Below are 19387 nucleotides of genomic sequence, written 5' to 3' on the forward strand. Positions count from 1 at the left end.
CGCAGGGGACGGTCCCGGCGCAGGTGGAGGCCAAAGGAGCCTCTCCCGGGGGATGCGGGATCAGGGAATCGCGGTGCCCTCGTCCCACCCCGGGGGCTCAGTCCCGGCGTTTTCCCAGGGAAAGGCAGCGCTGGGAATGGCGGAAGCGGCTCGGTGTCCGTCTGTCCGTCCGTCCGTCCTCAGTCCCCACCCCCGCTGCTGCCCCCCTCCATCCCCTCCCGCCGCCCCAAGGAGGGTCCCGGGGCCCCACCGGGGGCGGGCACGGGGCGGAGCCGGCCGGACCGGAGGCCGGACCGGAGGCAGGACCGGAGGCGGGACGGGCCCGCCCCGGCGGACGCCGCGGATCGGAGGCGCTCCCGGCCCCGGTGCCCGTTCCCGGTTCCCATTCCCCGCTCCCATTCCCCGTCCGAGCTCCCGCAGCGGCGGCACCGAGGAGTCGGGGAGCGCACGCACCTTCGGCACCCCCGGTTCCCCCGGTTCCCGGTGCCGGTACCGGCCCCGCCATGCCCTCCGCGTACCCGCAGCGAGCCCTGACGGTGCTGCTGCTCTTCGGGACCTTGTCCGCTGCCATGGCCCTGCTCTCCTCCAGCCTCATCTTCCAGCTCCCGTCGGGCCGGGCCGCTCCCGGTGCCGCCCCCGGTGCCGCCGGCGGTCGCGGGGCGCTCCCGGAGCCGGTGGCCGCCGCTCTGCTGCCGGTATCGGCCGTGCTGGCCGCGCTCTGCCTGGTGCTCAACGTGAGCTGCCTCCTGCTCTGCCTCCTCCACGGCTACTTCAGCACCGAGCTGTGCCGGGGGCAGGCCGGGCCCGAGCGGTGAGAGCCGCGGGGGCACCGGGGAACCGGGGCTGGAGGAGCCGGGGAGCCTCAGGAGAGGCAGGAACCGGAGCTGGAGGGGTTCGGGAGAGGCGGGGACCGGGGCTGGAGGAGCCGGGGGCTCGGGAGAGGCGGGGACCGGGGCTGGAGGGACCGGGGGCTCGGGAGAGGCAGGAACCGGGGCTGGAGGGGCTCGGGAGAGGCAGGAACCGGGGCTGGAGGGGCTCGGGAGAGGCGGGGACGCTCCCAAGGGTTCGGCGGAACCGGGGCTGGAGGGACCGGGGAGCTCGGGAGAGGCGGGGACCGGAGCTGGAGGGGCTCGGGAGAGGCAGAAACAGGGGCTGGAGGGGCTCGGGAGAGGCGGGGACCGGGGCTGGAGGGGCTCGGGAGAGGCGGGGAACGGGGCTGGAGGGGCTGGAGGGACCGGGGAGCTCGGGAGAGGCGGGGAACGGAGCTGGAGGGCCCGGGAGAGGCGGGGATGCTCGGAGGGGTCCGGCGGAACCGGGGCTGGAGGGGTCTGGACAGGAGGGAAGGGCCGGAGGATGCGGCGGGATCCGGGAATGAGGGGAGCGCGGTGCCAACGCCTCTGGTGCCCCAAAACCCGCGTGAGGATTTGCCGGGTCCCCTCCAAAAGGGGCTTGTGGGGAGCAATCGGTGGAAAATCCCCCAAATTCTTCTCCGTGGCCCTTTCCGTGCACCCCAGGGCTGGAACTGTGCTCTTTAATTCGAGTTTTAGAGACTCTAGAAATTGGGACCAGCGGGTTTAGACCTGGCTGCAGAACCCGGGAGGTTTAATTTCCATGACTGGAAATTCCCAGCGTGTTTTGGGGAGCTCCTGGGGTCACCTCAAACCCCAGCGATCACCCCAAAATGTTGGGGCTGGAGTGACCGCCCGGACCACCAAAATGCCCCCCGGGCTGGGTCATTAATGTTGATTTAGTCATTACCAGCACTTTTACACCTGCGGAGTTGTTCCCAAGGAAATTCCTTTCTTTTTTTTTTTTTCATGGATCCGGAATGGGCTCCTGGCCGAGCTGCTGGGATAAAACTAAAAAACAACTCGGGGATAATCCGATTTTAAAGGTGACAACCGGACTTCGTGGGGTGGCTCACGCAGTTTTGGAACCTCTCTGTGCAAAGGGAATGACGATGTTTCAACAGCTACTTTTTGTCCCTAATTAGAGAATCCAATCAGTCCCGGCTCTGCACGGAGCACCGGGCTGGAGAAATTCCAGCAGCGCCTCCTCAGCCGCTTCCAACGCTTCATTAACGGAGGAGAGCAAAAATATTTCCCTAAAAACACAAAAAATTCCCACAACAAACTCGGCTTTCTGTGGGAGCCGATTTTCTGCCGGAAAATTAGCAACAAGGAATTCCCCCCCCCGCCCCCCGCCCCCGAGTTGTGAATTTTCCTGTGTGATCCCGGCCTGGATTTTGGGCTGTGAATGCTCCGTTTGGGAGCTGTGAAGTTGAAATTTGGGAATTGTGAGGCGAGGAAAAATTCCATCCCCAAAAACTCCCAGAGCAAAGCGCGGGGAGGCTCTTCCCAAATGATCTGAATTTCAGGAGCATTTCTGTTGCCTCTCCCCGCTGCGAGAATTCCTTTCCCTGGGAATCTCCAGCAGACCCCTTCCTCCGTGCCTCAGTTTCCCCAGCTGCGGTTGGAGTGCTCCGCTCAGCTTTGGGAGGACGGGCGGGATTTCCGGGCCGTGGCCGGGAGGTGGCGGTGATGTCCCCGCGCTGTGCTGGCACCTGGGGAGCCGCTCACGGCGCGGGGACCTTTGGCACGTTGGCGCTGTCACCCCGAACTCCACTGTCACCCCAAACTGCCGCTGTCACCCCAAACTGGCGCTGTCACCCCGAATTGGCACTGTCACCCCAAACTGCCGCTCTCACCCGGAATTGGCGCTGCCACCCCAAACTGGCGCTGTCACTCCGAACTCCACTGTCACCCCAAACTGGTGCTCTCACCCCTAATTGGCGCTGTCACCCCGAATTGGCGCTGCCACCCCGAACTCCACTGTCACCCCGAACTCCACTGTCACCCCAAACTGGTGCTCTCACCCCGAATTGGCGCTGTCACCCCAAACTGGCGCTGTCACCCCGAACTGGCGCTGTCACCCCGAATTGGCGCTGCCACCCCGAACTCCACTGTCACCCCGAACTCCACTGTCACCCCAAACTGCCGCTGCCACCCCAAACTGCCGCTGTCACCCCGAACTGGCGCTGTCACCCCGAACTGGCGCTGTCACCCCAAATTGTTGCTGTCACCCCAAACTGCCGCTGTCACCTCGATTTGCCGCTGTCACCACAAATTGCCGCTGTCACCCCAAACTGGCACTGTCACCCCAAACTGCCGCTGTCACCTCGATTTGCCGCTGTCACCCCAAATTGCCGCCGTCACCCCGAATTTGCGCTGTCACCCCAAACTGCTGCTGTCACCTCAAATTAGTGCTATCACCCCAAACTGCCATTGTCACCCCGATTTGCCGCCATCACCCCAAACTGCCGCTGTCACCCCAAACTCCGCTGTCACCCCAAATTCCCATGGCGCAGCTCAGGCCGCGCTCCCTGCTCCAAACAAATCCCGGCACTCCCGCGGATCCCTCCGGGCTCGGGAGATCCAGGAACGAAGATTCCCCTGGGAGCTGATCCAGCGGCTGCCAGGAGAGGAACCCCGAAATCAGCACTTGGGGGTGACCTGGCCCTGAGCAAGCCCAGGGGTTCCGTTTAGAGCTCCTCAGCTCCAGAGATGTCCTGGGTTTGGAGCAGGACCAGGATCAGTTTGGAGTTCTTCAGCTCCAGATTGTTTTCCTGAGCTTGGATCAGGACCAGGATCAGTCCTGAGTTCCTCCCTCCAGGTTTATCCCTGAGCTCAGATCAGTCCTGAGTTCCTCCCTCCAGGTTTATCCCTGAGCTCAGATCAGTCCTGAGTTCCTCCCTCCAGGTTTATCCCTGGGCTCGGAGCAGGACCGAGTTCCTCACTCCAGAGATTTTTCCTGGGCTCAGATCAGGACGAGGATCAGTCCTGAGTTCCTCACTCTGGATTTTATCCCTGGGCTCAGATCTGGACCAGGATCAGTTCTGAGTTCCTCACTCCAGATTTTATCCCTGGGCTCAGAGCAGGACCGAGTTCCTCACTCCAGATTTATCCCTGAGCTCAGATCAGTCCTGAGTTCCTCCCTCCAGATTTTATCCCTGGGCTCAGATCTGGACCAGGATCAGTCCTGAGTTCCTCCCTCCCGACTTCTCCCCGGGCTCAGAGCAGGACTGGAGCCTGCCCAGAGCTGTTTTCCCTGCGAGGAGCCCTTCCAGAGGCTGTTTTCCCTGTTTTCCCTCTTTTCCAGGGCAGACTGGTTCCTCCTGGACAGCCGGAGCGTCCGGCACGCAGCCATCGGCCTCTTCTGCTGCGGGGTCTGCCTCTACCTCACAGGCAAGTGTCCCCCCAGTACTCCCAGTATTCCCAGTGCTCCCAGCCCAGCCCTGCACTGGTTTCTGCTCCAGCACTGCTTTGGTTCACAAATGGCTCCACCAGCTCCTTCCCACAGCGTGAAATTCCCGTTCCAGGGGCCCAGGCTGGAATTTTGTAGGGGCTGGAGGGGGTCCAGAGATGGGAATGGAGCTGGAGAATTCCTGAGGGGGCTGGGAATGGAGCTGGAGAACTCCTGAGAGGGCTGGAGAATTCCTGAGGGGGCTGGAGAATTCCTGAGGGGGTTGGGAAGGGAATTCCTGAGGGGGCTGGGAAGGGGCTGGAGAGAATTCCTGAGGGGGCTGGGAAGGGGCCCAGCCTGGAGAAAAGCAGGATCAGGGGGACATTCCCAATGTCCACAAGCCCCCGACAGGAGGGGACAGCCAGGAGGGTCCCAGGGGACACCAGGACAGGAGGGAACGGCCCCAGGGTGGGACAGCAGCAGGAATTCCCTCCTGGAAAGAGCGGCCAGCCCTTGGAACTGCCCAGGGAGGTTTGGGGTCACCATCCCTGGAGGTGTCCCAGGAATCCCTGGATGTGCAGTGGGTGACCACGTGGGGCTCAGCCACAGCTTGGACTTGGAGCTCTTCTCCAGCCTCAACCATTCCAGGGATTTCCAAATCCATCCCTATTTACTCCTGAGCTCTTCTCTAGGGTTTCCAGAGCCTGTCCCTGAACCCTTTTCCAGCCTGAACCATTCCAGGGATTTCCAAATCCATCCCTTTCTACTCCTGAGCTCTTTTCCAAGGGCTCCTGAGTTGTCCCTGAGCCCTTTTTCAGCCTCAAACATTCCAGGGATTTCCAGATTCATCCCTTTTTACTCCTGGACTCTTTTCCAGGGGCTCCTGAGTTGTCCCTGAGCCCTTTTCCAGCCTGAACCATTCCAGGGATTTCCAAATCCATCCCTTTTTACTCCTGGCTCCTGGGCTCTTTTCTAGGGTTTCCAGAGCCTGTCCCTGAGCCCTTTTCCAGCCTCAACCATTCCAGGGATTAACAAATCCATCCCTATTTACTCCTGAGCTCTTTTCCAGGGGCTCCTGAGTTGTCCCTGAGCCCTTTTCCAGCCTCAACCATTCCAGGGATTTCCAAACCCATCCCTTTCTACTCCTGAGCTCTTCTCCAGGGGTCCCTGGGCCTGTCCCTGAGCCCTTTTCCAGCCTGAACCATTCCAGGGATTTCCAAACCCATCCCTTTCCAGCCCCTGAGGGTCTGCCCTGCTCTGCTCCCCCCGCAGCTCTGGCCCTTTTCATGCTGCTGCTGTTGGAGCTGGAGGCTGCCATCGCCAGCTCCTGCATCCTGACCTCTGGAATCCTCGTCCTGCTCATCTCCGTGCTCCACGCGCTGCTCCGCGCTTCCCACATTTCCCGGATTTCCCGGATTTCCCGAGGCTCGGAGCCTGCCCAAGCCCTGTACGAGAACGACTCCGCCCAGCCCGGGCACGGCAGCGACCTCAAGGGGAACCGCCCTGAAATCCCCAGGGAATTCTCCTTCCCACCTTCCCTGGAGCGCAAATCCCAGCCGGGCTCCGCCTCCAGCAGCAAGCGGAGCTCGGCTGGGAGCGCCAGGAGCGAGGAAATCCCCAGGGAATTCCAGCAGGAATGGTCCAGGAGCAAGGAAATCCCCAGGGAATTCCAGCAGGAATGGTCCAGGAGCGAGGAAATCCCCAGGGAATTCCAGCAGGAATGTCAGGACTGGTCCAGCAGCAAGGAAATCCCCAGGGAATGTCTCCAGGAATGTCAGGAGTGGCCCAGGAACAAGGAAATCCCCAGGGAATTCCAGCAGGAATGTCAGGACTGGTCCGGGAGCAAGGAAATCCCCAGGGAATTCCAGCAGGAATGGTCCAGGAGCAAGGAAATCCCCAGGGAATTCCAGCAGGAATGTCAGGAGTGGTCCAGCAGCAAGGAAATCCCCAGGGAATTCCAGCAGGAATGGTCCAGGAGCAAGGAAATCCCCAGGGAATTCCAGCAGGAATGGTCCAGGAGCAAGGAAATCCCCAGGGAATTCCAGCAGGAATGGTCCAGGAGCAAGGAAATGCCCAGGGAATTCCAGCAGGAATGGTCGAGGAACAAGGAAATCCCCAGGGAATTCCAGCAGGAATGGTCCAGGAGCAAGGAAATCCCCAGGGAATTCCAGCAGGAATGTCAGGAGTGGTCCAGGAACAAGGAAATCCCCAGGGAATTCCAGCAGGAATGTCAGGAGTGGTCCAGGAACAAGGAAATCCCCAGGGAATTCCAGCAGGAATGTCAGGAGTGGTCCAGGAGCAAGGAAATCCCCAGGGAATTCCAGCAGGAATGTCTCCCCTGGTCCCGCACGCACAGGACCCTGGACTCGGGGCTGCTCCAGGAGCAGGGAAAACCTTGGAATGCCATCACCAGGAACACCATGTCCCACAAGGACTCCACCCTGGTGTGAGGGAAATTCGGGATTTTCCCCGGAGCTTCCCGGGATTTGCAGCTCCGGAAGGAGGAGTTGGTTTTCCACGGTTTTGGTTTTATTTTTTTTTTTCCCCCTGGAAAAATTCCTCTATCCACAGATTCCAAAATCCCAGTGCTGCCTGCCTGGAGAAGCCAAACCCATCCCAGACCATCCCAGCTGCGGGACAGGAGCTGGGAAATGGCAACGGGGAGCAGAAATTGGGATTTTTCACCAGCAGAATTCCGGCCTTTTCCAGCAGATCCCGGCTGATTTCCCTTCTCCTTCCTCCCTGCTCCATCCTCATCCTCAGCACCGGGATGGATGGGGGGGGTCGGGGTGGGGAAAATCAAGTTTGGGGTGGCCAGGAACAGATTTGGGGTGGGGAAAAGGAGATTTGGGGTGGGGAAAAGCAGATTTGGGGTGGGGAAAAGGAGATTTGGGGTGGGGAAAAGCGGATTTGGGGTGGGGAAAAGGAGATTTGGGGTGGGGAAAAGCGGATTTGGGGTGGGAAAAAGGAGATTTGGGGTGGGGAAAAGCGGATTTGGGGTGGGAAAAAGGAGATTTGGGGTGGGGAAAAGCAGATTTGGGGTGGGAAAAAGGAGATTTGGGGTAGGAAAAAGGAGATTTGGGGTGGGGAAAAGCGGATTTGGGGTGGGAAAAAGGAGATTTGGGGTAGGAAAAAGGAGATTTGGGGTGGGAAAAAGGAGATTTGGGGTGTCAGAGCAAACTTGGGGTGGCAGGAAGGGGGTTTGGGGTGGCCAAAAGTGGTTTTGGGGTGGCAAAGAACAGATTTGGGGTGGGAAAAAGCAGCTTTGGGGTGGCTTAAGGTGGGTTTGGGGTGGCAGAGAAGAGGTTTGGGGTAGGAAAAAGCAGATTTTGGGGTAGGAAAAAGCAGATTTGGGGTGGGGAAAAGCGGATTTGGGGTGGGGAAAAGGAGATTTGGGGTGGGGAAAAGCGGATTTGGGGTGGGAAAAAGGAGATTTGGGGTGGGGAAAAGCGGATTTGGGGTGGGAAAAAGGAGATTTGGGGTAGGAAAAAGGAGATTTGGGGTGGGAAAAAGGAGATTTGGGGTGTCAGAGCAAACTTGGGGTGGCAGGAAGGGGGTTTGGGGTGGCCAAAAGTGGTTTTGGGGTGGCAAAGAACAGATTTGGGGTGGGAAAAAGCAGCTTTGGGGTGGCTTAAGGTGGGTTTGGGGTGGCAGAGAAGAGGTTTGGGGTAGGAAAAAGCAGATTTTGGGGTAGGAAAAAGCAGATTTGGGGTGGGGAAAAGCAGATTTGGGGTGGGGAAAAGGAGATTTGGGGTGGGGAAAAGCAGATTTGGGGTGGGAAAAAGCAGATTTGGGGTGGGGAAAAGCAGATTTGGGGTGGGGAAAAGCAGATTTGGGGTGGGGAAAAGCAGATTTGGGGTGTCACTGCTATTATCCCAAAAGCCACCTGTTATCCCAAGAGCAACTCCCCTGGAATTTGAGTTCCATTCCCTGGATCCCTGGAATATCCAGGAGGGATCCACACCAAAGCTCTGCTTAATTCCAGTCACTTCCAAAACCAAGAGTGGGACCAAGGGAAAAAATCCTTTTTTAATTTTTTTTTTTTTTTTGTAGGATTCTAAGGATTTTTTTTCCCTCCCTTGAAAGCCTAAAATTCCACATTCTTTTCCTCCATGCCCTTGGAAAAACCAGGATAAAAAAGGAGCTCCGAGCTCCCACGGCGACAGGAGAAAAGTTGAAAACCTTTAAAAGGAATTTTTCTTGTTTTGTTGTTTTTTTTTTTTTTGGGGATATTTTTGGGGTTTTTTTCTCCTTTTTATTCTTGTCCTCATTAAAACCAAACCCAGCAATTCCTTGGCACCAGCTGGAAAAGTTTCTCCTTGGAGAATTCCTCCTCAACAAAAGCTTGGAGTGTGCTCACATTCCAGCTTTTCACACAAAATTCCCAAAGCAAGACCTCATTTGGGTTGGTTTTTTTTTGTTTTTTTTTGGGGAAATAAAAAAAACTGGGAAGGTGAAACACAAACCCACCCTGTTTTTCCATGGAAAAGAGGCCCCAAAAAGCAGGATTTGGGATTTTCCAGCTGTTTTTTTTTTTTTTTTTTTTTCCCCTGGGAATTCAGGGGCTTCTCTACCTGTGCAGCCCCAGAGGTTTTTCCACTTCTTCCCAAGGTTGGGAAATTCAGGATGGAAAAATCAGGAAGTGCCTGGAGGATTCTTGGATTGGGGGGTGATGGTGCTGTGGAAAGAAAAAGGAAAAGTTGTGGGAAATTTGGGGTTTTCTTAAAAAAATTCCCTTTGTTGATGGCTGCTGGGGTAAGGGGTTGTTGTTGGGGTGTGCAGCCTGAAAAATCCCAAAAAATCCCCCCCCCCCCAAATCAAAATAAATCCCAAAAAAACCCTCCAAAAAATTGAAAAGATCCCAAAAATCCCCCCCCCCCAAATCAAAATAAATCCCAAAAAAATCCCTCCAAAAAATTGAAAAGATCCCAAAAATCCCCCCACAAAAAATCTCAGGAAGTCCCCCGAAAAAAATCCCCCCCACAAAAGAATCAAATAAATCCTCCAAAAATAGACAAATCCCAAAAAATGCCCAAGAAATCCTCAAACACAAAAAATTTAATCCTCTAAAAATTAAAAAAAAAAATCCCCCCCCTCCAAAAAAAATCCACAAAAATTCTAAAAAAAAAATCTCACAAAAATTCCCCAAAAAAAAAAAAAAAAAAAAAAAAAAAAAAAAAATCCCAAAAGATGCTCAGGGCATTTCCTGTCAGGGAAAATCCCAGGAATGTTCTGGATCCTGGAAATTCCAGAGGATCAAATCCACCAGGATCATCCAGGATGTTTTAGGAACTCATCATCATCATCATCATCATCATCATCCTGCTGCTAATTCCTAAGGAATTCTGCCCAAAAATCGGGATCAGAGCAGCCTCTCCCCAATCCCTGCATCCCTAAAACCCAAAAATCTCAACCGAACCTCCCTAAAATTCCATTTATTCCCATTTTTCCCTCAGCAAACAGCGCCCCAGGGAAGGGGGGAAAAGCAGGGAATGCTGTCCTGGATCATCCTGGGATGCTTTTCCTGGGATTTCCATGGAATGTTTGTGCAGGCTGTCCTGTTTTAGGAACTCCTCATCATCATTATTATCCTGCTGCCACTAATTCCTAAGGAATTCTGCCCAAAAATCGGGATCAGCCCAGCCTCTCCCCAATCCCTGCATCCCTAAAACCCAAAAATCTCAACTGAACCTCCCTAAAATTCCATTTATTCCCACTTTTCCCTCAGCAAACAGCGCTGGTTCCAGCTAAAATTCCATTTATTCCCATTTTTCCCTCAGCAAACAGCGCTGGTTCCAGCTAAAATTCCATTTATTCCCATTTTTCCCTCAGCAAACAGCGCTGGTTCCCCCCAGGGGAGTGGGGAAAAGCAGGGAATGCTGTCCTGGATCATCCTGGGATGCTTTTCCCGGGATTTTGGGGGTACCTGCGGCCCTGGGCGCCGTTGAGCTGCTCCTTCATGGCTATGGAGTGTTTGAGCAGGCTGTCGATGCTCCTGAAGTAAACACTGCTGTCAGTCATGTTCTTGATGGCGCTGGAAAAGTGGGAGAAGCAGGAAAAGTGGGAAAAGGGAGAGGGCGACAGAGCTGGAATTCCCAAATTCTGGTTGTTCCCCCTCTGATCCCGGGAAAATTCAGGTTTGAGGAGTTTTTTTCCGCTGCGGGAAGAGTTTCTCAAAGCCCTGAAATTCCTGCGAGGAGTTCCCAAATCCCAGCTCTTCCCATTCTCATTCCCTGGATCCTGCTGGGTTTTCCCACCCAGGAATCCAGGAATTTCCCTCTCAAAGTGAAAATCCCAAATCCCAGCTCCTCCCACCCTCATTCCCTGGATCCTGCTGGGTTTTCCAGTCCAGAATTCCAGGAATTTCCCTCCCAAAATGAAAATACCTGCTAAGAACTGAAAGCTCGTCCCAAATCCCAACTCATTCCCTGGATCCTGCTGGGTTTTCCAGTCCAGAATTCCAGGAATTTCACTCTCAAAATGAAAATTCCTGCTAAGAACTGAAAGCTCGTCCCAAATCCCAGCTCATTCCCTGGATTTTCCAGCCTTGAATTCCAGGAATCAACCCTCAAAATGAAAATCCCAAATCCCAACTCATTTCCTGGATCCTGCTGGGTTTTCCAGTCCAGAATTCCAGGAATTTCCCTCTCAAAGTGAAAATCCCAAAACCCAGCTCCTCCCACCCTCATTCCCGGGATCCTGCTGGGTTTTCCAGCCCAGAATTCCAGGAATTTCCCTCCCAAAATGAAAATACCTGCTAAGAACTGAAAGCTCGTCCCAAATCCCAACTCATTCCATGGATTTTCCAGCCTTGAATTCCAGGAATCAACCCTCAAAATGAAAATCCCAAATCCCAACTCATTTCCTGGATCCTGCTGGGTTTTCCAGCCCAGAATTCCAGGAATTTCACCCTCAGAGTAAAAATCCCAAAACCCAGCTCTTCCCATCCTCATTCCATGGATCCTGCTGGGTTTTCCAGTCCAGAATTCCAGGAATTTCCCTCTCAAAATGAAAATTCCTGCTAAGAACTGAAAGCTCATCCGAAATCCCAACTCATTCCATGGATCCTGCTGTGTTTTCCACTCCGGAATTCCAGGAATTTCCCTCTCAAAGTGAAAATCCCAAATTGCAACTCATTCCATGGATCCTGCTGTGTTTTCCAGCCCAGGAATTCCAGGAATTCCATCCTCAAAGTGAAAATCCCAAATCCCAACTCATTCCATGGATCCTGCTGGGTTTTCCAGCCCGGAATTCCAGGAATTTCACCCTCAGAGTAAAAATCCCAAAACCCAGCTCTTCCCATCCTCATTCCATGGATCCTGCTGGGTTTTCCAGTCCAGAATTCCAGGAATTTCACTCTCAAAGTGAAAATCCCAAATCCCAGCTCTTCCCACCCTCATTCCCTGGATCCTGCTGTGTTTTCCAACCTGGAATTCCAGGAATTTCCCTCTCAAAATGAAAATACCTGCTAAGAACTGAAAGCTCATCCCAAATCCCAACTCATTCCATGGATCCTGCTGGGTTTTCCAGCCCGGAATTCCAGGAATTTCACCCTCAGAGTAAAAATCCCAAATCCCAGCACCTCCCACCCTCATTCCCTGGATCCTGCTGGGTTTTCCAGCCCGGAATTCCAGGAATTCCCAGTACCTGCAGGCGTATTCCACGGTGTAAATGGCTCCCTGGCTCTGCTCCTCCCAGCTCTGCATGTCCGACTGCGAGGGAAAAACAGGGATTAGGCAGGGTCTAAACTGGGAATGGGGATGTGGGGAAGGAATTCCTGGCTGCAACGGGATGGGATGGAATTCCCAGAGCAGCTGAGGCTGCCCCTGGGTCCCTGGAATGTCCAAGGAAAGTGGGAGAAGGGAAATTCCAGGGAAACCTTGGAGCTGCCTCCCCTCCCTAAAGGGGCTCCAGGAGAGCTGGAGAGGATTTGGGATTTGGGAATGTCCCAAAGGGACAGGACACAGGGAAGGGATTTGGGATGGAATTCCAGGATCCAGGGAAGGGATTTGGGATGGGAATTCCAGGCACAGGGAATGGATTTGGGATGGAATTCCAGGATCCAGGGAATGGATTTGGGATGGAATTCCAGGATCCAGGGAATGGATTTGAGATGGGAATTCCAGGCACAGGGAATGGATTCAAACAGAGAAAGGGGAATCTGGGTGGGATTTGGGAAGGCATTCCTGGCTGGAATTCCCAGAGAAGCTGTGGCTGCCCCTGGGTCCCTGGAATGTCCAAGGAAAGTGGGAGAAGGGATCCAGGGAAACCTTGGAGCTGCCTCCAGAGCCTAAAGGGGCTCCAGAGGGATTTGGGATGGGAATTCCAGGCACAGGGAATGGATTTGGGATGGGAATTCCAGGATCCAGGGAAGGGATTTGGGATGGGAATTCCAGGCACAGGGAATGGATTTGGGATGGAATTCCAGGAATCAGGGAATGAATTTGGGATAAGGGATAGAATTCCAGGCACAGGGAATGGATTTGGGATGGGAATTCCAGGCACAGGGAATGGATTTGGGATGGAATTCCAGGAATCAGGGAATGAATTTGGGATAAGGGATAGAATTCCAGGCACAGGGAATGGATTTGGGATGGGAATTCCAGGCACAGGGAATGGATTTGGGATGGGAATTCCAGGGATGGAATCCCAGGACACAGGGAACGGCTTCAAAGTGGGAATTTGTGTGGGAATTTTGGGGCAGGAATTCCTCCCCGGGAGAGGGGAAGGGGTTGGAATTCCCAGAGGAGCTGTGCCTGGGAGGAGGGCGGTGCTGGGTGGGATGGGATTCCCAGAATTCCCAGAATTCCGTGGCCATTGGGCACGAAAGGAGCACGGAGCAGCTCGGGAAGCTCAGAAGAGGAAAAGAGCCGGGTTTATCCACACCTCTGGTGTTTACAGAATTCCAGAGGTGAGCGTGGGCTGGAGGATGGGATCCCCACCTCTGCAGCCTCACTGCTCCAAAGATCAATCCATCCTTCCTCTCCTCCCACAGAGAAATGTGGAAATATTCTATTTACTCACGGAATTGTGTGGGAACCCCGAGTCTTAATTACAGAAACATTATCAGAGGGCTGAAGAAGTTTTATGAAAACTTTCAAACTTCCAAAATGAACAATAAATGAACTGTATTTATACATGGAATTGTGTGGGAACTCTGACTTAATTATAGAAACATTATCAGAAGGCTGAAGAAGTTTTCATAACACTTTAAAATTTCCAAAATGAACAATAAATGAACTGTATTTACACACGGAATTGTGTGGGAACCCCGAGTCTTAATTACAGAAACATTATCAGAGGGCTGAAGAAGTTTTATGAAAACTTTAAAATTTCCAAAATTAACTATAAATGAACTGTATTTACACACGGAATTGTGTGGGAACTCTGACTTAATTACAGAAACATTATCAGAGGGCTGAAGAAGTTTTATGAAAACTTTAAAATTTCCAAAATGAACTAAAAATGAACTGTATTTACACACGGAATTGTGTGGGAATTCTGACTCTTAAATACAGAAACATTATCAGAAGCTTGAAAAGATTTTATGAAAACTTTCAAACTTCCAAAATGAACAATAAATGAACTGTATTTACACATGGAATTGTGTGGGAACCCCGACTCTTAAATACAGAAACATTATCAGAGGGCTGAAGAAGTTTTCATAAAACTTTAAAATTTCCAAAATGAACAATAAATTAACTATATTTATACATGGAATTGTGTGGGAACTCTGACTCTTAAATACAGAAACATTATCAGAAGGTTGAAAAGCTTTTATGAAAACTTTCAAACTTCCAAAATTAGAATTGTGTGGGAACTCTGACTCTTAATTATAGAAACATTATCAGAGGGCTGAAAAGCTTTTATGAAAACTTTAAAATTTCCAAAATGAACTATAAATGAACTGTATTTACACACAGAATTGTGTGGGAATTCTGACTTAATTATAGAAACATTATCAGAAGGTTAAAGAAATTTTCATAACACTTTAAAATTTCCAAAATGAACTAAAAATTAACTGTATTTACACACAGAATTGTGTGGGAACTCTGACTCTTAAATACAGAAACATTATCAGAAGGTTAAAAAACTTTTATGAGAACTTTCAAAGTTCCGAAATGAACTCTAAAAGGGGAATGAACACCTTCAGAAGCGCGGCGGAGGCCCGGGATCCCCGGGATCCCCGGGATTCCCGGCGGGACGCACCTTGTGCTGGGCCAGCTCGGGCAGGGAGCGGCGCACGTGCTCCTGCAGCCGGAACAGCGCCACCGAGGGCTCGTTGGCCAGCACGTACAGGCTCTCGGTGAACTTGTCCGTCACTGCCGGGAAAAAAAAACGGGAAAAAAAACCGGGAAAACCGGGCGTTAACGGGGAGACACCCGCGGGAACGCACAGGAACGCGGCCATGGGGATCTGCGGGAACAGCTCCACACAAATCCATGGAAATGCATGGAAATATCCGCACAGAAATCCATGGAAATATCCGCACAGAAATCCATGGAAATGCATGGAAATATCCGCACAGAAATCCATGGAAATGCATGGAAATATCCGCACAGAAATCCATGAAATGCATGGTAATATCTGCACAGAAATCCCAGAGAAATGCACGGAAATCCATGGAAATATCTGCACAGAAATCCATGGAAATCCATGGAAATATCTGCACAGAAATCCCAGAGAAATGCATGGAAATATCTGCACAGAAATCCCAGAGAAATGCACGGAAATCCATGGAAATATCTGCACAGAAATCCATGGAAATGCATGGAAATATCCGCACAGAAATCCATGGAAATGCATGGAAATATCTGCACAGAAATCCCAGAGAAATGCACGGAAATCCATGGAAATATCTGCACAGAAATCCATGGAAATATCTGCACAGATATCCCAGAGAAATGCACGGAAATATCTGCACAGAAATCCATGGAAATGCATGGAAATATCTGCACAGAAATCCATGGAAATGCATGGAAATATCTGCACAGAAATCCATGGAAATGCATGGAAATATCCGCACAGAAATCCATGGAAATGCATGGAAATATCTGCACAGAAATCCATGAAATGCATGGTAATATCTGCACAGAAATGCATGGAAATATCTGCACAGAAATCCATGGAAAGGCATCCATGGAACTCCAGGGAATTGCAGGGAGCTGTCCCCGTGGGAATGCCCGGGACAGCGCCACCGAGGGCTCGTTGGCCAGCACGTACAGGCTCTCGGTGAACTTGTCCGGCACTGCCGGGAAAAAAAAACGGGAAAAAAAACCGGGAAAAGCCGGGCGCTAACGGGGAGACACCCGCGGGAACGCACAGGAACGCGGCCATGGGGATCTGCGGGAACAGCTCCACACAAATCCATGGAAATGCATGGAAATATCCGCACAGAAATCCATGGAAATGCATGGAAATATCTGCACAGAAATCCATGGAAATGCATGGAAATATCTGCACAGAAATCCATGGAAATGCATGGAAATATCCGCACAGAAATCCATGAAATGCATGGTAATATCTGCACAGAAATCCCAGAGAAATGCACGGAAATCCATGGAAATATCTGCACAGAAATCCATGGAAATCCATGGAAATATCTGCACAGAAATCCCAGAGAAATGCATGGAAATATCTGCACAGAAATCCCAGAGAAATGCATGGAAATATCTGCACAGAAATCCAGAGAAATGCACGGAAATCCATGGAAATATCTGCACAGAAATCCATGAAATGCATGGAAATCCATGGAAATATCTGCACAGAAATCCATGGAAATGCATGGAAATCCATGGAAATATCTCCACAGAAATCCATGGAAATATCTGCACAGATATCCCAGAGAAATGCACGGAAATATCTGCACAGAAATCCATGAAATGCATGGAAATATCTGCACAGAAATCCATGGAAATGCATGGAAATATCCGCACAGAAATCCATGGAAATGCATGGAAATATCCGCACAGAAATCCATGAAATGCATGGTAATATCTGCACAGAAATCCCAGAGAAATGCACGGAAATCCATGGAAATATCTGCACAGAAATCCATGGAAATCCATGGAAATATCTGCACAGAAATCCCAGAGAAATGCATGGAAATATCTGCACAGAAATCCCAGAGAAATGCACGGAAATCCATGGAAATATCTGCACAGAAATCCATGGAAATATCTGCACAGATATCCCAGAGAAATGCACGGAAATATCTGCACAGAAATCCATGGAAATGCATGGAAATATCTGCACAGAAATCCATGGAAATGCATGGAAATATCTGCACAGAAATCCATGGAAATGCATGGAAATATCCGCACAGAAATCCATGGAAATGCATGGTAATATCTGCACAGAAATCCAGAGAAATGCACGGAAATCCATGGAAATATCTGCACAGAAATCCATGGAAATGCATGGAAATATCCGCACAGAAATCCATGGAAATGCATGGTAATATCTGCACAGAAATCCCAGAGAAATGCACGGAAATCCATGGAAATATCTGCACAGAAATCCATGGAAATCCATGGAAATATCTGCACAGAAATCCCAGAGAAATGCATGGAAATATCTGCACAGAAATCCCAGAGAAATGCACGGAAATCCATGGAAATATCTGCACAGAAATCCATGGAAATGCATGGAAATATCCGCACAGAAATCCATGGAAATGCATGGAAATATCTGCACAGAAATCCATGAAATGCATGGTAATATCTGCACAGAAATGCATGGAAATATCTGCACAGAAATCCATGGAAAGGCATCCATGGAACTCCAGGGAATTGCAGGGAGCTGTCCCCGTGGGAATGCCCGGAACAGCGCCACCGAGGGCTCGTTGGCCAGCACGTACAGGCTCTCGGTGAACTTGTCCGGCACTGCCGGGAAAAAAAAACGGGAAAAAAAACCGGGAAAAGCCGGGCGTTAACGGGGAGACACCCGCGGGAACGCACAGGAACGCGGCCATGGGGATCTGCGGGAACAGCTCCACACAAATCCATGGAAATGCATGGAAATATCCGCACAGAAATCCATGGAAATGCATGGAAATATCTGCACAGAAATCCATGAAATGCATGGAAATATCTGCACAGAAATCCATGGAAATGCATGGAAATATCCGCACAGAAATCCATGAAATGCATGGTAATATCTGCACAGAAATCCAGAGAAATGCACGGAAATCCATGGAAATATCTGCACAGAAATCCATGGAAATCCATGGAAATATCTGCACAGAAATCCCAGAGAAATGCATGGAAATATCTGCACAGAAATCCCAGAGAAATGCATGGAAATATCTGCACAGAAATCCCAGAGAAATGCACGGAAATCCATGGAAATATCTGCACAGAAATCCATGAAATGCATGGAAATCCATGGAAATATCTGCACAGAAATCCATGGAAATGCATGGAAATATCCGCACAGAAATCCATGGAAATGCATGGTAATATCTGCACAGAAATCCCAGAGAAATGCACGGAAATCCATGGAAATATCTGCACAGAAATCCATGGAAATCCATGGAAATATCTGCACAGAAATCCCAGAGAAATGCATGGAAATATCTGCACAGAAATCCCAGAGAAATGCACGGAAATCCATGGAAATATCTGCACAGAAATCCATGGAAATGCATGGAAATATCCGCACAGAAATCCATGGAAATGCATGGAAATATCTGCACAGAAATCCATGAAATGCATGGTAATATCTGCACAGAAATGCATGGAAATATCTGCACAGAAATCCATGGAAAGGCATCCATGGAACTCCAGGGAATTGCAGGGAGCTGTCCCCGTGGGAATGCCCGGGACAGCGCCACCGAGGGCTCGTTGGCCAGCACGTACAGGCTCTCGGTGAACTTGTCCGGCACTGCCGGGAAAAAAAAACGGGAAAAAAAACCGGGAAAAGCCGGGCGCTAACGGGGAGACACCCGCGGGAACGCACAGGAACGCGGCCATGGGGATCTGCGGGAACAGCTCCACACAAATCCATGGAAATGCATGGAAATATCCGCACAGAAATCCATGGAAATGCATGGAAATATCTGCACAGAAATCCCAGAGAAATGCACGGAAATCCATGGAAATATCTGCACAGAAATCCCAGAGAAATGCACGGAAATCCATGGAAACCCACAGGAACGCGGCCATGGGGATCTGCAGGAACAGCTCCACACAAATCCATGGAAACCCACAGAAATGCACGGAAATATCTGCACAGAAATCCCAGAGAAATGCATGGAAATATCTGTGCAGAAATCCATGGAAATGCATGGAAATATCTGCACAGAAATCCATGGAAATGCACGGAAATCCATGGAAACCCACAGAAATGCATGGAAATATCTGCACAGAAATCCATGGAAACCCACAGAAATCCAGAGAAATCCACAGAAATATCTGCACAGAAATCCCAGAGAAATGCACGGAAATCCATGGAAACCCACAGGAACACGGCCATGGGGATCTGCGGGAATATCTGCACAGAAATCCAGAGAAACCTATGGAAATATCTGCACAGAAATCCAGAGAAATCCATGGAAATATCCCCACAGAAATCCAGAGAAATCCATGGAAATATCTGCACAGAAATCCAGAGAAATCTCTCCCCAGGAATCCACGGAAGCAAACAGAAATCTCTCCTCAGAAATCCACGGAAGCAAACAGAAATCTCTCCCCAGGAATCCACGGAAGCAAACAGAAATCTCTCCTCAGAAATCCACGGAAGCAAACAGAAATCTCTCCCCAGGAATCCCCACAAATCCAGTCCAGAGGCTCTTCCCAACAGCAGCACGGGGGATAAAGGCCGGGAATCAACCCACAAGACGCCAGCGGCCAAACCACCGCGGCGGGGCCTCTCCCAGCCCATCCCCGCCTGTCCCGCTCCCGCCTGTCCCGCTCCGGTCCCACCGTTCCCGGTCCCACCGCTCCCGGTCCCACCGTTCCCGGTCCCACCGCTCCCGGTCCCACCATTCCCGGTCCCACCGCTCCCGGTCCCACCGCTCCCGGTCCCACCTTTCTTCACCTTCAGCTGCATCTCCGGCTCCTCCATCCCGCCCGCCGCCACTTCCGCTTCCGCCGGCGCCCCCCGAAACCTCCCCGAGCAGAGCAAGCAGCGCCGGCTGGAAACG

At 51.4% G+C, this 19387-nt stretch overlaps 2 protein-coding genes across 3 annotated transcripts; one reads left to right on the forward strand and one right to left on the reverse strand.

The window, feature by feature from the left end:
- Positions 1-503: 503 nt before the first annotated feature.
- On the forward strand, positions 504-6692 carry TMEM221 (transmembrane protein 221). Its single transcript, XM_053966254.1, has 4 exons — positions 504-811; positions 4159-4244; positions 5515-5872; positions 6575-6692. Exons 1-4 carry the CDS (start codon positions 504-506, stop codon positions 6690-6692), a joined length of 870 nt encoding a protein of 289 aa, XP_053822229.1.
- Positions 6693-7764: 1072 nt separating this feature from the next.
- Positions 7765-19382, reverse strand: BORCS8 (BLOC-1 related complex subunit 8). 2 transcript variants are annotated; one of them, XR_008435033.1, is made up of 6 exons: positions 19272-19382; positions 14452-14564; positions 11890-11954; positions 10169-10276; positions 8817-8920; positions 7765-7872 (listed from the first exon to the last, which is right to left on the reverse strand). XR_008435033.1 is itself a non-coding variant. In XM_053966177.1 (5 exons), exons 1-5 carry the CDS (start codon positions 19306-19308, stop codon positions 8878-8880), a joined length of 366 nt encoding a protein of 121 aa, XP_053822152.1. In that variant the 5' UTR covers positions 19309-19382; the 3' UTR covers positions 8250-8877. The 2 variants fall into 2 exon arrangements, 1 of the variants encoding a protein (XP_053822152.1); XM_053966177.1 differs by lacking the exon at positions 7765-7872 and having other exon boundaries at positions 8250-8920.
- Positions 19383-19387: the final 5 nt, after the last annotated feature.

This window comes from Vidua chalybeata, chromosome 27 (genome assembly GCF_026979565.1).
Source record: "Vidua chalybeata isolate OUT-0048 chromosome 27, bVidCha1 merged haplotype, whole genome shotgun sequence".
In the NCBI taxonomy this organism is placed as follows: domain Eukaryota; kingdom Metazoa; phylum Chordata; class Aves; order Passeriformes; family Viduidae; genus Vidua; species Vidua chalybeata.

What these genes read in the sequence shown, in the direction of transcription:
- TMEM221 (XM_053966254.1), top strand. Translation starts at nt 504, where the DNA reads ATGCCCTCCGCGTACCCGCAGCGAGCCCTGACGGTGCTGCTGCTCTTC. An exon ending in GGGCAGGCCGGGCCCGAGCG is followed by an intron (nt 812 to 4,158) that starts GTGAGAGCCGCG and finishes CCTCTTTTCCAG; the next exon opens with GGCAGACTGGTTCCTCCTGG. An exon ending in GGTCTGCCTCTACCTCACAG is followed by an intron (nt 4,245 to 5,514) that starts GCAAGTGTCCCC and finishes CTCCCCCCGCAG; the next exon opens with CTCTGGCCCTTTTCATGCTG.
- BORCS8 (XM_053966177.1), bottom strand. Translation starts at nt 19,308, where the DNA reads ATGGAGGAGCCGGAGATGCAGCTGAAGGTGAAGAAAG. An exon ending in CCGAGCTGGCCCAGCACAAG is followed by an intron (nt 11,955 to 14,451) that starts GTGCGTCCCGCC and finishes TTTCCCTCGCAG; the next exon opens with TCGGACATGCAGAGCTGGGA. An exon ending in ACCGTGGAATACGCCTGCAG is followed by an intron (nt 10,277 to 11,889) that starts GTACTGGGAATT and finishes CCACTTTTCCAG; the next exon opens with CGCCATCAAGAACATGACTG.